An 18,156-nucleotide genomic window follows, 5' to 3' on the forward strand; every position below is an offset into this window, starting at 1 on the left:
AGTAAATTGTCCTTATCTGTTCTGTGGTCAAAATTTTCAAAACAATATGGTTTTTTGTCTGATTAGGATGCTATTAATGTTCCAACATCTGGTTTGTTTTCGGTTTTTAAACTATTTTATTATGTAAAATAATGGATACTGTACCGAGGACCAATTAAAATCCTAGTTTGTTAGTTTAGTTCCTTGAAGTATTGAAAAAAATACCCTTTCAAATTAATAACAATGTATTAGGCACCTTATTACATTTGAATGTGAGTGTAATAAACAAAAATATCCCACTTTTATTTTTTGTTATCATTGATATTTTCATCTGAACTCTCATCACTACTATCTTCTTCATCTTCATCATCATCTTCATCATAATCTTCATCCTCTTCATCATAATCACCACCACCATAACTGTATCCACTGTCTCCATAACTGTATCCACCTGCCGCCTCATTCCCATCATCATCCTCATCTTCATAATTCAATCCTTGTCTTCCAAACTTGTGACTACGAGCTGAAAATAATAATAAAGAAAATAATGTTTTTTTTTTCAATAAGTGAATTTCCCTCAATGCATAAAAATTAAAGATTTGAAGGATAGGCAGTATTTTTAGAGTTTGACAGTGTTTAAAAATGCACTAGAACATAATTAACCCATGACAGGAACTGCCAACATAATTATTTTTGACAGAAATTTTAATCAAAGTTGGAATTTTAAAAAACAGTTTTTTGAGTTTCCTTTTCTGGAAATAATCTCAACCTATATACCACATAATTTTCAAAATTTTCCTCTCAGGCAAATGCCTTTGTGTATAGCAATTCAAGATGAAATCTCTAGACCTATCATCTTGGGATTTTATCAAATTGACTAGAATCATTTGTCTAGCAAAATTACAAAGACTATGGATTTGCACACATTTAAACTGATAGTGCATTTGAGTTTTAAGTCTTCATAAAATCTGTAATATGTTGACTTCGACATTGAAATTTCCTACCAACTGATCCATCTATATTTTACTGTACTCACTTGACATGCTAAGATCCTTCGTTTGTGATGTTTCAAAGCTACATTTAGGACATGGAATAGGTTTATTTTTCTCATACTTGAACCCTTTCCTGCGAACGTGATCCTCACAGTAGCAAGTTTTGCATCTCAAGCATGAATATTGTCCTAGTTTATTACACGACTGACCTAAAAGTGTGAGAAAATATTTGAAATCGATGTAATTTTCAGATAAAGCATTTAGTTTCATCATAAACATACATTTGTAACTCTCAGCCTCCAGTACTTGACAAGATGCTTGATGTTCAAACTGATCGTCTTCGCACAGAAAATTTGTGCAAAACGAACACTTGAAAAGCCTTCCACCGTGATCCCATACTCCTCGTTCACATTCTATGCAAACTGCATCTTGTAAAGGACAAGTGCAAGCGTGAGACTGGAGGCATTTTCTTCCATGGCATACCCAAGCCTCGCAGAAATCGCAAATGGCACCCTGAAATTACATTTTCTTCCCAGGTGATTTTCAACAATATAATAATTTACTTAAGCAGTGTAGTACAATATGTACATATAGTATGTCAACTAAATCGCATTACCTATGCTTAGTACTACTGTAATATATACTGAATAAACTTCAAGAAAAATAATAAAGCTATAAAAACAAAAGGAATGAAGAAATATCGTTTAAAAACCTCTATGAGAGGTTGTTAATCCGTAAAAAAAAAATTGAAATCAATCAAAAGTGTCACCTCTCCTCTACACTATAAAAACATTTTTCAATAAAAATTACTTAGTTTTTCTGTGAAATATAAAGTCCAATTTAGAGTTACTCAATAAATTACATATGGTTATTATGGCAAACGGCTATTTCACCTAAATTTGTTGTGCCTGAGGAAGTTATTGTATAATGAAACACGTGTTGTACTGTGCGTTTGTTGTAAAGTGTTACTTGAATTTACTATCATGGGTTTTAATCAAGTATCAGCCAATTACATAATATACTGATAAATGAAATTGTTAATATCAAATAATTCATAAACAGTATTAGGAAACAGTAGCTAGCTGTTTTGATAGAATGATTTTTTCTAAAGCCATGCTGGCTGGTTAATGTCAAAAAGTTATACTCGAAACAGTTAATTATCTTTTTATCAGAGGAACCAGCCAGTTTTTTTTTTGAATTCTTCAGGAAAATATTGTTGGATCAATAGATGAGTAAGTGGGTCGATTATAGTATCTATTATATTCTTGATAGTATTTAGATAGTCCATCAAACCTTTGGTAGTTTCAATTTTTCATTAACCTATTAATGCCCGATGGGACCAAATAGACTGAGAAATAGGGGTGTTTTCAAGTGGAAGGAGTGAGGAAATGTTATTATTTTGCAGAGTGCTGTATTATGTCTTAGAACGGTTCAAGATGTCCTGACCAAAATGATTATTTTTTAAAAAATTAGTAGTTTTTGAAAAATGTTCCAAAATAATTCAGCTACCTCCATGAGATTCCCAGTAGAGATTCATGCCTCGGAGTGATACTACTGTCAGCACAATAATTTTCGAATCATTTAGGAAGCTTGGTGGATACTTACGACCATGCCCATTCCAGTTGTATAAACTCCGGCGTGTCTTATCACGCAATCTCCCGTTTTCAACATACACTTCATCTTTCCACACTGAGCACAAACTGGCAGTCTTTGTATACTTTGACAGAAATAACAAAAAGCCCTACTCCTCTGTTTACTACAAATAAAATATTGGTTATCATATAGGAATCAGTGTGTCGAGAAAGAATTAAACCAACCGATGGCATTTTTCACATTCCATTGAAATATTGCAGGGATGTTCAGCTAAATCAATATTTTCTTTAGCTGCCCTTATTTCTTTTTGACGTAGTTTCTGCTTCTCCGCCTTCTTCCTTTGACCAGTTTTTTTCTTAGGCATTATTAATTTTTCCTAAACGACCAAAAATATGTCAAATGCTGATGAAAATCTACAAACTATAAACCTATCACATGCGGGTTATGTTAAGATATGCAAAAGAAACGTGACGGAGGACGCGGAAACGAGTTGGGTGTTGCTTTTGGGTAGATGGTAATCAAAGCAACGTTGGCAGGTCAAATTTTATTTCTTCAATACATTTACTTGAAAAAATTTAATTTATACGATGTCAATTACAGCTCAATATTTTAAATATCTTTGTGCTGAGAAGTACGGGAAATTGGGTTTGATCAAAATTTGAATACACGTTAAATAATATATGAAATTAAAGTAAATATACTCAAAATCTAATATAGCAGTGAGCTACTGAAAAAACACTACATATAACAACGCTGTTGATAGTGATGACGTTTAACATGACGAGTGACACATCACGGTCAGTGTTGCCAACAATTTTCTCATATCCTATAATTTCAAAAAAAAAGGAAAATATATACGTTAAATGGTAGACCTCGTTAATCCTTAGATCTCACAAGTTACAACTTCTGAAGGTTGTTGTTTATAGAGGAGCGACAGCTGGTTATCAGAAAAAGAGATTTTAACAGAAACAGAAATGATCAATGCCTTCTTTTGGACACTTTCTTTATATATTTTACATTGTACTTATTCGGAAAATGACTATAATTCATGAACAAAATGTTATGTTCACGTATCCAGCGTGGAAAAAACGTTATATTTCAACGAATTGTATGCACTTACCATAGGTTGCCGTTTGTATCGCAACTGATACTCTCAACTGAATAGCTTATTAAATCGAAACATTCAAAATACTAATCTGTAATATAGAGTGTGACACACTTAAGATGAAGACACCCCTGTATTTTAGTCATTTTTTGAAGCAGAGATTAGATTTTTGGTACAAGATAGAGCTTCATGGGCTACACTTTTCGCAATACTTAGCCCGAGTGACAAACTTCGATATTTTGCTTCACGTTGGGGATACCGAAATAAGATATTTCAGAAAGTTGCTTAGAAAGAAATCGCTTCTGACCCTACATACCAAATTTCAACGCAAAATTTGAATTCCATGTTCAAGTCCGATTTTTAGTTGATGGTTCTAAATGCTACGAAAATAATGAATTCGTTGTAACGTAGGAATGAGAATGAAAACCTGATCTTCATCATGAATACATTCATTTCATTGTTTTCGGCTATTTTATCATTTCCGATTGAAAATCAGAGTTGAATATAAAAATTACAAAAAAAATCAAATTCGAAATGTAGGGTTGAAATCGATTTCTAAGCAACCTTTTCAAATAACATATTTCGGTATCTACAACGCGAAGCCAAATATCGAGAATTTGCCCTTTTCGCGGAATCGCAAAAATCAAATATCTGCTTTCAAAAATATTTAAAATATAGGGGTGTCTTCATCCTAAGTGTGTCACAACACTTCTCTTTTCTAGAAAATTTTAGAACATCCTATAGAATCGTTGGAAAAACTTCAAATGAAATGAGTGGTCATGATAAAGCAATTTATAATGAAATCAATGTTGATTTCGAAAAAAAATCACTTTTTCCTAATAAATAATTAATAAGTCACTAACATTCGTGAAAGTTTTTCAACATTTAGAAATGTTCTTAAAATCCACAAGTTAGGTACAAAGCAAATAAAATCATACATGAAATCGCTGAAATAATTAAAAAAGTGATCACTAATTGATGACAATTCTAGGTACTGATATACTAACCTAAACTGCAAACCAAAACAAACCAAATGGATCCTCTCTCCTGCGTCATGTCTCATGACATATCTAGTTATTTGGCATCACTGTAGCAGCCACGTAAGATTGACAATGACGTTTGGGAAAATAATTTTTTCTCATTTAAGATAATTTTCTGAGAAAATGTGTGAGGAATCTATAATAAATTGATTTTGGTGCAAGGAAAATTGAAAACTCAAGTAAGTAATTCAACTATCTATTCTCTTGAAAAATATTCTTAGGAAAAATATACCTCAGAAAAAATAGGACACTTATCCTTCAATTAAAAAAGCAAATCATCAGGTTCAAAGTCAAGTAGCACATTAATTGTGTCTACATCGTCTGTTAAGAATTGTAACAATAAAAAATGTATTTTTGGAGTAAGTTTATTTTCCTAGAATTGATATTTCAGTATGTTCAATGCCAAATCTTTTTGATACTGGTTACTGCTGAGAAGTAAAATCCTGCACAAATTTTGAAAGTTTTACATATTCGAATAGACCAAAAATATCCCAATCAGCGCTGAAAAATCAAAATTTGCACACTTATAGTCTCATTTGTTGGAGCTATTGAGGTCAACTTTTTTATGCTTAGTCGCGTTCCTTCTCAAGATCAGATTAAAAGGGACAGTTATAAGATATTCAGAAAGATTTCATGTTTTTTGTGTTGCTTTTGAATACTGATTGCAAAAATTTAAATACTAAATATGTGTAATCATTCTTTAGACTGCTGAAATCATAATATTTCAAATATTATTTCTTCTGTGAAAATTATCATAATCAGTTTTTCCAATACATTAGAAACCTTTTACCAATTATTCAACAAAGATTTTGAAAATTAAAAATGAAATGTCTAATTTACATTGCAGCACCAAATTGAGTATATTTTAATTTTTTATTATAATTTGGATACTTTTTTAAAAATAGGTATTTATTTACTTTGCTATTCATGTATATTTTCTATATTATTTTTTATGAATTCATTTACAATGTATTCAGTACATCATATAAATTTATCAAACGATATAGAATGGGTTGTTGATGATTGAAATAAGACTTGACAACCGTAATATATATCTCTGCTACGCAGATAATATAGGCAAGGTTAATAAAGGTTTTAGTAACATGTGCATTGTGCATAAAAAAAAACGGGAATATTCATACACTATACAACTTTCACCACACTATACATGATTAAAAATAAGATGAATTTCGTAAGTCAACCTTACATACATTCAAAAGTAAATAAAAGATGTAAACAATTCTAAACATAAACAGGAAGAAGATAAGAATAGAACCAATCTGATGTCGAAAACAGTAAGATGATTGAGTTTGAAAAGTACTGGCAAAATGTTTATTGTTATACAGTTGTAAATGTTTTTGTACAAACAACTTGCTGATATTTTGGCTACATGAAAAAGGTTAAAAAGGCATCTTTCATTTTTTTTCTCATAGATTTTGACTGAACTGTCTGTTGAAAATATATTTAATTTTTTTTAACATTTAAGAATTTTCTGTCATTTGTGCCTGATTCGCTATAAAATAGCTTTATCAAACTGCTGATCAAAAAGTTTTGAAAGATTAACTAAATTAGGCCATTATATAACAGTTTCAGTGCAGGAAAGGACACTATTACTTTATATGTCAAATATTCAGCTGAACTTTTTATTTTTTTCTTTTATACTTGTTAGTTTTGGATCTGATATATTTTTCCTACTGATATGTAAATAAGGATCACAAATTGGCATCACATTTTTTGGTGAGAGTTGTATAAAATATTCTTGTTGAAACAGTAGTTCACAAATTCATATGATATTTTCTTTCTTATTTCAACAAATTTAAATTGATGATAACTCGAATTTGTATCATCCACTCAATAGTAAATGAAGATGTATATAATAACTGTTTAGTTAAAATATATCATGTAATGTATCACTTATTTGTAAAGGTTGGACATGCTTTTAAAATTGAATCAACACACTGTTAGGTAACAATAGGCCTTCATTAGTATTTAGCCAATAATATTTTGAAATATTATAAAAATTTTGTAAACAATTGTTTTCAATATATATTATGAAATAACCGACCGATACTTTTCAGCTCAACATCAATGTTATGATGGCTGAACAAAACTTGAACGGAGTTTCCCTCAGCCTAGAAAATCTGAAACAGAATGTACCAGTTGATGGAAAGATGTACCAACAGTTCAACGGAGTACACTCTTCCCAGTCATCAAGAAGTTCAACTCCACCTGTTCGACTTGGGCAAATTCCTCCAACTCAGCTTCCTCCCAACAGGCCAGTTCCTCAGTCCCAACTGCCGCCTTCTAGATCCCCACTCACCAATGTCACCCAACAAGTTGGTGCACTCAGCATACAGCAGATGCCGCCTAGTGTCAGTACGAAGTTTGAAACCATCAGTCTGGAAAACAAGCCCGTTTTTTCGTCAGCTTCTCCGGTACCAAAAACGCAAGTAACTCAGGCCGAACCGTTCAGAAGTTTTTATGATAAAGATGATGTGAAAAATGTAGTGCCTAATGTACCAGGTGTGCAGAAGACTCCTCATAATTTCTCTCCAATGTCTCAGACTAGTTTAAACCAAAATAGTAGTCAATACCCATATGGACAAATGCAAAATCAGCAATCAAATGTGGGTCCTTCAGTTAGTACCACCCAGGGAAATGCCCAAGCTGGGTTAAATAGGACTAATTTTATACAAACGCCTGTGTTATCGTCTCAGAATTTTGTGAATAAACCAACTGTTCCACTAGAGTCCAGTAGATTGAACCAGTATTCAACTGTGCAAAGTCAAAGCAATCCAATTCAAACTGGTTTGAACCAGGGTCAGTACCTGCAGCATCCTGCAAGTAGTTCAAGTACTCAGTATAGCTCAAATAATACAAGCGGCAGTCACTTACCCAATTTGAGTCAAGTCAACAGGAATATAGCAAATCAAATTCCGGGGTCAACAGTTCCTCCTTTGGTAAATCCAGCACATCAATTCTCGAACCCTCAGAAATTCTCCCAAATGTCACAGATCCATCCTAGTACAAACCAAAGATATGTAAACCCGAATCATGCACCTAGGCCAATGCTGAACATGAATAACTTACAGAACTTTTCTGCGAATGCAACCCAGCCGAAGATGCCACCAAGCAGTGTTTTTCCTCCTCCTGTATCAAATTTTCAACCCACCACTGTTCCCCAAACGAACTACTTAACTGGACCTCCACTTCAAAACCTGGCTGGTCAAAAACCTGTTATGCACAATAACCGATATCCGACGTCTTCAAATACAAGTTATCAGCAACCACCTGCTAGTCAGTATAACGCTCCTCCTTCACAGACGATTCAGAAGCCAACAGGTTATCAGCAACCGATGCAGCAGCAAAACTCCTACCAAGCTCAGAATCAGTACAGGAGTGTCCTAGACACTGGTTTCAACAATGCCTGGGGGACACAGAGCTATGACCTTTTGCAACTCCCAAACATACTGCCCCCTTCGAAAATAGACCCTCCAAGGGTTTGCTTGGGGCAAGAACTGCTAGACCAAGCCAACTGCAACCCGGACGTGTTTCGATGCACCATGACGAAGATACCTGAAAACAACTCGCTGTTGCAAAAGTCTCGTTTGCCGTTGGGCATCCTGATCCATCCCTTCAGGGACCTCAGCCACCTCCCTGTCATCCAGTGCAACGTGATCGTTAGGTGCAGGGCTTGTCGCACCTACATAAACCCATTCGTTACTTTTGTGGATAACAAAAGGTGGAAATGCAATCTTTGCTATCGAGTAAATGAGCTGCCAGAGGAGTTCCAGTATGACCCTGTTAGTAAGACCTACGGTGATCCTAGCAGAAGGCCGGAGATCAGAACGAGCACTTTAGAGTACATTGCCCCAGCTGAGTATATGCTGCGCCCCCCTCAACCGGCAGTATATCTCTTCTTACTGGATGTGTCTCGTCTGGCTGTTGAAAGCGGCTACTTAGAGCTGATGTCCGGTATTTTGTTGCAAGAGCTGAAGAACTTACCTGGGGATGCAAGAACTCACCTGGGATTTATTGCTTATGATTCCGCCCTACATTTCTACTCCCTGCCAGAAGGGATAACTCAACCACAAGAAATGACTGTTCTAGATATCGAAGATCCCTTCATTCCCACTCCAGACAACTTGTTGATCAACCTGAAAGACAGAATGGATTTGATAGCAGACCTTTTGAGGCTACTACCTTCTCGATTTTCTAATACTTACGACACTAACTCTGCTTTAGGTGCAGCCTTGCAAGTGGCCTTCAAGTTGATGAGCTCTACTGGGGGTCGTGTCACCGTTTTTCAAGCATCGCTTCCCAATGTGGGTCCGGGAGCGCTAACTGCTAGGGAAGATCCTTCGCAGAGAGCTACTACGGAAGTTGTACACCTCAATCCGGTGAACGATTTCTATAAACGCATAGCCTTGGAATGCAGCGGGCAGCAAATAGCTGTCGACTTGTTTGTTGTCAACTCTCAGTATGTGGATGTTGCAACTATTTCGGGGATCAGCAGGTTCAGCGGTGGGTGCATGCATCATTTTCCACTGCTCAAACCGACGAAGACCATACTCTGCGAGAGCTTCGCCAGATGTTTTAGGAGGTATTTGACTAGGAAGATTGGTTTCGAGGCTGTTATGAGGATTAGGTATGTACAGAATTTGTTTTTTCTTTATAGAAAGATACGCGCTTGAGTAATAATCTCATTGTCAAAGCATGTAATAGATATATGGGCCCGCTTTTGTTCGTTATTTACATCAATGATTTTTACAACTATATGAAGCCATGTCACAGTGTACTATTTGCTGACGATACATCCTTGATATACTCTTCTATGAATTATTCAGCTCTTGTTGATAAGTCTATGGAAATACAAGAAAAAGCGGAGCACTGGTTCAGTGTCAACAAACTCATGATGAATAAGGAAAAATCACAAAACATGATTGTTTCTATGGCTCTGCCATTACCTGAATTCCAGTGTCTCGAATTGTTGGGTTTTACTCTGGACAATAGGCTAAATTGGTCAAGCCACATTCAAGTTTGAAAAATAAGCTATCGAGTGCCTTATTTTTACTTAGACAGCTGAAACCAATAACAAATTTCACTACGCTGAAAATAGTATTTTGTTCGCTCATACAATCTCACATTTTTCACGGTATTCTACTTTGAGGAAATTCTAGTGATGCCCATTACATTTTTATATAACAAAAAAAAGCTCTGAGAATTCTTGCTGGAATCGGTTTTAGGGATTCTTGCCGTGAATCATTCATCACTAATGAAATTATGTCGGTGCCTTCTTTGTATGTTTACTCAAGCCTATTAAATATTCACAAAAGAGCCCCCTTGTTTCCCAAGCAATCCAGTTTACATGATCATGATACACGTAACAGCAATTTTATTAGACCTCAACGTTTCAGGCTGATGAAATCACAAAAAAACTCATATGATTTTAAATTGTATAATACACTTCCTGCAAATATTAAATATATGAATATGTTTTGTTTCAAAAAAGTTATAAAAAAATATTTAAAAAAAAAACAATGTTTTTATTCAGAATATTTAGAACATGTGCGTAGACACACTTTTGACGCAAGGAAGATGCTCGCCGAACCTCCACACTTGATTTGAATATATTAATATACCCTGTAAATTTGTTACAAATTTTACTGTTTATTTTATTTTATAGACTTGTCATAAATGTATTTTGTACATAACATGATCAAATAGGTATACCTATCTATCTATCTATTGCCATCAGCATAACAGAAGGGGAGCAAATAATATTAAAATAAACATATATAGACTAATCAAATTTTTGAATAATTCGCTGAACTATAAATTGTATAATATTCTTCACAATGTTCTGTTTATAACAAAATCATAACATTATTTTTAGTTGAAAATTTCTTTTATTTGCTTGAAGAGTATGAGAATTGTATGAAACAATGGGTAATTACTATGGTAATTACTGACTGAATTCGTAATGATTATATTATTGTTCTGTTTTTCTTTCAAAATGTGAACTTCTATATGTGTTTCTTGTACAGGGTGATTCAAAAGTACTTTGACAAACTTTAGGAGGTGATTCCTCACAATATTCTAATATGAATTGTCCAAATAAATAAATGTCTGGAAATGCTTCGTTTCCAAGATACAGGATGTTGAAGTTTTATTTTTATTTTAGTTTTTTTCAAATAGCTTTTGAAATACTGAACTTAATTAAACAAAACTTGGTAATAGGAGGTTTTTGAGGTATCGAATTCAAACCTGATGTTCTTATTGCTCTCACTCGTAGGGGGCGCCACCTACACGTCTTTTTCTTTTTTAAAGATTCATAACTTTTTTGGGTGTACTTCTAGCACATTTTTCAGTAAAAAATCGATTCCTCTATCATATCTACGTAAATAAGCTACCCTTGTTACTAGTCGCTGTAAGCAACCGTTTTCTAAATATTTGGACTTGAAAACTTCAAGTCGATTATTTGATAATCGAAACATGTTGAAGTTATTACGAATATTTTGCATTTTTTACAAGAATGCTTTGGAAATAAATTTGACGTTTGTGAGTAGATTTGGTGATTACATATTTTGTGACAGTTAGACGTTTTGTTGAAGTTTCCGTAAGTAGAAATAGAAAACAATAATGCTCATTTAGCCGATATGCATTTCGTTTATAGCCTTGTGGATGACAATGCGCGCGAAGCCAGACGTATTTACCAGGAGCAGAAACAGGTAGTTTCAAGAGGGCAGCTGATATTATTGGAAGACCACGAGCAGTCCGAACCCCAAAATTGGAAGAAGCTATTTTGAACGCTCTTGAGAAGAATCCAGAAACAAGCACAAGAGTAATTGCTGAAGCTGTGAATTCTACTCAGTCCACAGTTTGGAGAATTATCCACGATCAACAGTTTTATCCATACCATATTCAAAGGGTACAAGCTCTTTTGCCACGAGACTTTCCCCAAAGCATTACTATGTGTCAATGGTTTTTGAGAAAATTGGCTGGAAATCCTCAATATTTAAGATATGTACTCTTCACAGACGAGGCAAACTTCTCCCGAAATGCTATTACAAACTTTCATAACAACCATGTTTGGGCTCTCGAAAATCCGCACGCAGTTAGTGAAAGGCATTATCAATATCAATTTTCTGAAAATGTATGGGCAGCAATAATTGATAATTACTTGATAGGTCCTTTCTTTCTTCCGCTACGACTGAATGGCGCAACTTACAGACACTTTTTAGAAAATGAATTGCTGGGACTACTTCAGAATGTACCATTAGAAATTCGTATCCGCATGTGGTTTATGCATGATGGGGCTCCGGCCCATTTTAGCGTTGTAGCCAGGGAATTTCTTAACACAGTCTATTCAAATCGATGGATTGGTAGGGGTGTAGAAGAACCTAACCAGGCGTGGGCACCAAGGTCCCCAGATCTAAACCCGATAGATTTTTATTTTTGGGGACATTTAAGTCACTAGTTTATAAGACTCCAGTAGTGATCGAGGAAGATCTAAGAAACCGAATAGTAGACGCCTGTGAAACAATAAGAAACACACCAATAATTTTTGAGCGGGTACGAGATTTAATGACTAGACGACTGACTGCCTGTAACTTCGCAGAAGGTGGACACTTCCAACAATTTATTTGAATACAATTTAGTTTCGTTTTAGTTTATTCTACATATTCAAAATTTCCTGAAATAAAATGTTGACATTTCTTGCAAATTTTATTAAAACAGATACTGATTATGCACCCTTGATACAAAAATAACTATTTCGCTTAAGGATGTCATAAAGGAACGTACCCAACAGTAATGACCTCTTCAAGCGAGTAAAACGTCAAATTCATTTCCAAAGCATTCTTGTGAAAAAACCAAAATATTCGTAATAACTTCAACATGCATTAATTATCAAATAATAGACTTGAAGTTTTTAAGTCCAAATAATTAGAAAACGGTTGCTTACAGCGACTAGTAACAAGGGTAGCTTATTTACGTAGATATCATAGAGGAATCGATTTTTTTACTGAAAAATGTGCTAGAAGTACGCCAAAAAAGTTATGAATCTTTAAAAAAGAAAAAGACGTGTATGTGGCGCCCCCTACGAGTAAGAGCAATAAAAACATCAGGTTCGAATTCGACACCTCAAAAACCTCTTATTACCAAGTTTCGTTTAATTATATTCAGTATTTCAAAAGTTATTTGAAAAAAACGAAAATAAAAATAAAACTTCAACATCCTGTATCTTGGAAACGAAGCATTTCCGGACATTTATTTATCTGGACAATTCATATTAGAATATTGTGAGGAATCACCTCCTGAAGTTTGTCAAAGTACTTTTGAATCACCCTGTATATTCACCCATAGCGCTGGGAAAGAAAAAGTGTTCCAATTTTGATGTGTGAGAAATGTGTTTTCACTAGATTCAAAAGGACATTATAATTTGTTATTTGAAAAAATACTATACTTTCAGAAAAAATTTTGAAAGCACAACTGTAAGAGCAGAATAATAATGAGGTCATCAAGGGGGTTGACTGGAAAATAAATTTTCGTGTAGATTTTCAAAATGTATAAATGAGATGCACATATTTAATTAAATCCCTACAAATAGTTTTGTAGATATTTCATGTATTGATTAATGTACAATAAAGAGCTCTAACTTGGTTGAAGCTCGGAGTAGATTATTTTGTTGGATTATATTATGTTTGTAATAAAAAATATTTTTTCCCAAGGTGCACCAGGGGACTCTCCATTCATACCTTCCATGGAAACTTCTTTGTAAGGTCCACGGATTTGCTGTCCCTCCCAAACATCAATCCAGATGCTGGTTTCGGCATGCAACTCTCAATCGACGAGAGCTTATCCGATGTCCAGTCGGTCTGTTTCCAGGCAGCTCTGCTGTACACCTCTAGCAAAGGTGAACGTAGGATAAGGGTGCATACGATGTGTCTACCTGTCGCTTCAGTGTTGAACGACATCATACACTCAGCTGATCAAGAGTGCATTGTCGGGTTGCTCTCCAAAATGGCCGTGGATAGGTCGATGCAGTCTAGTCTCTCGGATGCTCGGGAAGCTTTTATAAACGTAGCAATAGATATATTAACGAGTTACAAAATATCCCTCAACATGGCGAGCTCTGTATCAGGTCTTTTGGCGCCGAACTGTTTGAAGTTGCTGCCCTTGTACATATCGGCACTCCTGAAGCATCCCGCCTTCAGGATGGGAGGTGCCACTAGGGTAGATGATAGGGTCATGTCCATGATTAACATGAAGACGAAACCTCTGTACTTGTTGATTCAGAATATATACCCGGACTTGTACCCGATACACGATTTGGAGAATCAGGAAGTGATTTTGAACTCAGAAGAGGAACCCGTTTCGATGCCGCCCAGACTGCAACTGACTGCTAGGTGTCTTGAGAACAAGGGGGCCTTCCTCATGGACACAGGCGAGCATATGGTGATTTTAGTGTGTCCGAACGTTTCGCAGGAGTTTTTATCGGAAGCGCTAGGAGTCAGTAATTATAACAGTATCCCTGACGACATGTACGAATTACCCATTTTGGATAACCTTCGGAATCAAAGACTGCACCAATTTGTTAATTATCTGAATGACGATAAGCCTTACTCAGCTACGTTGCAAGTGATTAGGGACAATAATAGTTGTAGAGTTGTGTTTTTCGAACGGTTGATAGAAGATCGTGTTGAAAACGCTTTGTCTTATCATGAGTTTTTGCAACATTTGAAGACCCAAGTGAAATAGATTTAAGTGTACCCTGGTTTTCTGAATATTATTCAACAATGCAAAAGTATTGCTAGGACATTTTTTATGTAATAAAATGAATGGAATTATGTTTGGAACTGATATGATTTCAAGGTCAACCCAATTACACAGATAGTATTCAATGAAAATAATCTCATTGTAATGGGAGATAAGATATATGGAAGATTCTGGTTCAAAAGGAAACCTCAATAATAGTAGATAAGACTGAACCTTCAAGTGAATGAATTTCAAGGTTGGAATGATTCAGCAGAATCATTTGAAAATGCGGTTTTAATGCTAATTTATAAGAAATGGCTGTAATTCAAATATTGGATGAAATAAAGGCATATTTAGTCAAAATGGAAGTAATGCAAATATTGTTTAGTTTAGAAAATATTTTTGTTGAATTATATAAATTACTTTGCTATAGAAAGTGAAACTTAAAGGTTGAACATTATTATTTAGGAACTAATTTGGAATTGGATCAGTAAAAATTGTTAGATATTTTTTTATTGAAGAAATTTGGATTTGAATAAATACATCCTCAGAGCTGTAAAATGAGAAAAAAGTTCTTGACTGTAGGTTTTACCTACAACTCTATATCGCATAACTTTATTATGATATGAAAAGTATTTTTGATCAATGAGATGTCAAAAACTTACCGAAACATGTTATTTACTGTGTTGAAAAAGATTAATAAGTATTTGCCGTAGACAGACATTTAGTAGGACAACAATCGAAAATATATTAAATGAAAAAACCAAAACTGGTGTAAAATGAAGCATTTCAACTGAAAAGTTTAACAAAATGTTGAAGCAAATAACAAAATACTGAAAATTGTTATAAAATACGCTGGCACTGAATTTTGTCATTTTGTTATTGACATTTTAATTTATTTATATTTATGATTTCATTTGGCTGTAGTTGTAGCTTTCATTAACTTTCGTTTTTTTTTTTACTACATTTTTGTTTATTGTCTTTTGTTTATATGAAGATCTGCTTGCAGAAAGTTCTTTTCAATATGGAAAATCAGATGTTTTGAGCGATTGTCGTTGTATGTCAAAGTCATGCGATATAGAATTTCAGGTGTAAAATATATTCAGGAATTTTTTTCCTCATTGTAATACCCTGAGGATAAAAATATTTAAGTCCAAAAGGTCTGTGACAAACGAGGTAATTTCTCTACGAATTTTTACAAATCCTATCCCAAACTGGTTCCTAATGTCAATCTTTGAATCACTGAACCAAATCAGAGAATCAATTACAGAAAAAAAATAGCCAAATTCTGGAGAAAAAAAATATGAAAGACCTCTAGGTTTTTTTCAGGAGAGGGAAGATTTGAAAATTTTTGGGCATTCTGTGCATATATTCAGGGTGTTTCCTAGGAACCTCTAAATATTTCAGAAATTGATCTAACCTTCCAAATTGAAAAGTTCATCAGTCACTTTATCAAATCAGGCCTCCTTTATGGTACAAATTTGAATTAAAATATGTTGAACTAGTCCTAATTTTTTTTTAATTATTGTTTACCCCTCGTATATTTAAAATATTGAAATACAGAATTAATGATCCTCAAATTTATCGAAAAAAATACTCTTAGTTGAATTTATGGGGTGGTTATTATTATTTAAATGAACATTATACTACCGTATACAAAAGTTGGACAGTCGTATACAAAATGCCAATGAAATATCTTCGAAGTTTCTGAAATGTTATAAATGCTCATTTGAATTTTGGAATTCAGAATTTATAGAATCAGCTTCTGGGAAATTTTACTGCTTTGGAAAAATTCGGAACACCTACTTAACATATTGTTATCTCAGACATGAATTTTACTTCTATAGTTTTCAATAAATACCATTATCACATCTTTTTTATAACACTGAGCTGATATAGTATTATACACTTGTTTTTCAGATCATTTTATTACATTATTCGAAAATTCTAATTTGTCCCTTTGATACTGAAATGTGATATCTAATTTGGCAATATTTTTGCATTACCTTGCTTTTATTACGCCATCATTGATTATCTATTGTTTTTTATTGTTATCCTATAGACATATATGTTATTGTAAAATAGATATTTTAATTATAATGGTCAAAGCTGTTTTTTTAAACTTTAATTCTGTATGAATTGCCAGTTTGGAATACCTTTGGGTTGAAAATAAACTGTATATATATTTCAACATTTTTCTGTTATTCTCAAATATTTTAGTTTCAAAATACATATCGTTAATATTGAATGAGTCATTTTTGTAGAGGAAATTGGCACTTTTTTTTGATGGACAAAATTATTGAATACGACAAGCTGGTTGAGTCGTCGTGAGTGATTTGTTCAATTCATTCAGTCGACTGCTAGGTGAAACGGTAGTTTCACTGCCTATCGTTCAACCTGTGCTAGGAATCACACTGTGAAAGGTAAGACCTCGTTAATGTTCAGCTATTTAGAGTTATTCGTTAGGGCGAGAGTTGGTTGATGGAAAAACCTATTTTTTTAAGTTACTGTTTAATATAACACTTTTTTTTGTGAAAAATACTTTCAATTGAGGAATCCAATGTTCCAAAGTATTTAATTATACAGTACCAAGCTCGTATGTTTACTAAAATTTTCAGTTCCAAACAATTGATTTTTTTTTTTAAGTACTTAACGCAGACCTCGAAGTACTCCATACACAAATATCAAGCAATAAATATACTTTTCCCGAACATCAGAAATGCCATACTCTAATTGAAGCGCTCATAGTAGTTTACTTCATGTGTATAATGAATACAAAACAAGCAACAACTTCATCTCCTTAAGACGCCAACTTGGTTGGTAAAATGCACGTCAATAACAGTTTTGCAGTTCTGGTGTTGAAGGTAAAGTAAACTAATTAGATTATTTCTGCTCTACTTTTGATATAATTACTGTATGGATTCCGAAAAACTAGAAACACTGAAATGGCGATAATAGATCTTAACAACAAAATAACAATTTTGAAAAACGAGTATTCAGAAATAACTTTTTGTGATCTAAGCAAAGCATTTGATTGTGTATCACATTAAATTCTCTTGAATAAATTAAAACTATATACTTTTTCTGACAACACTAAAAAGTTGATCAATCCATACTTAAAAAATCGATTTCAAACTGTGAAAGTGGGCAATTCTCTATCGACAAGAAAAAAATTACAACTGGTGTACCGCAAGGATCTATTTTGGGACCTCTACTATTTATAATTTTCATTGATGACCTACCATATTGGGAGAACCCGTTATCATATATTTTATATGCAGACGATACTACAATCCAAATAAATGCTAAAACTCTAGATGAGGTACTTATATTATCCTCTGAAGCACAGTCACAAACTGAAAGGTGGTTCAATGCAAACGAATTATATCTGAATAAAAACAAAACCCAAAACATGGTATTCACCCTAACAAATACGGAAAATTACTCAAATTCGCAAAGTAGTGTGAAATTTTTGGGAATTCATTTTGACAGTGATCATCATATAAATGAACTATCAAAAAAGCTAATGAGAAATATATTTTTACTAAGAAACCTCTCCAGACAAGTTTCAAAAGCAACTATTCGAACGGCATATTTTTCCTTGTATGAATTCATCATTTCTTATGGTATTGTCGCCTGGGGACATGCAACCGATTGTGATAGAATATTCCGACACCAAAGGAAAGCA

At 33.9% G+C, this 18,156-nt stretch overlaps 2 protein-coding genes across 2 annotated transcripts; one reads left to right on the plus strand and one right to left on the minus strand.

Annotated features, from left to right (window-relative positions):
• Positions 1–206: 206 nt before the first annotated feature.
• LOC111503561 (zinc finger protein 330 homolog Noa36) lies at positions 207–3,199 on the minus strand. The gene is made up of 5 exons (XM_023157905.2): positions 2,789–3,199; positions 2,577–2,727; positions 1,253–1,484; positions 1,016–1,180; positions 207–502 (listed from the first exon to the last, which is right to left on the minus strand). Exons 1-5 carry the CDS (start codon positions 2,926–2,928, stop codon positions 282–284), a joined length of 909 nt encoding a protein of 302 aa, XP_023013673.1. The 5' UTR covers positions 2,929–3,199; the 3' UTR covers positions 207–281.
• Positions 3,200–4,730: 1,531 nt separating this feature from the next.
• On the plus strand, positions 4,731–16,659 carry Sec24AB (Protein transport protein Sec24AB). The gene is made up of 3 exons (XM_023157917.2): positions 4,731–4,888; positions 6,788–9,357; positions 13,442–16,659. Exons 2-3 carry the CDS (start codon positions 6,803–6,805, stop codon positions 14,469–14,471), a joined length of 3,585 nt encoding a protein of 1,194 aa, XP_023013685.2. The 5' UTR covers positions 4,731–4,888; positions 6,788–6,802; the 3' UTR covers positions 14,472–16,659.
• Positions 16,660–18,156: the final 1,497 nt, after the last annotated feature.

This window comes from Leptinotarsa decemlineata, unplaced genomic scaffold (genome assembly GCF_025532065.1).
Source record: "Leptinotarsa decemlineata unplaced genomic scaffold, Ldec_3_MD MMD2_tig00026328_RagTag_RagTag, whole genome shotgun sequence".
Lineage (NCBI taxonomy): Eukaryota > Metazoa > Arthropoda > Insecta > Coleoptera > Chrysomelidae > Leptinotarsa > Leptinotarsa decemlineata.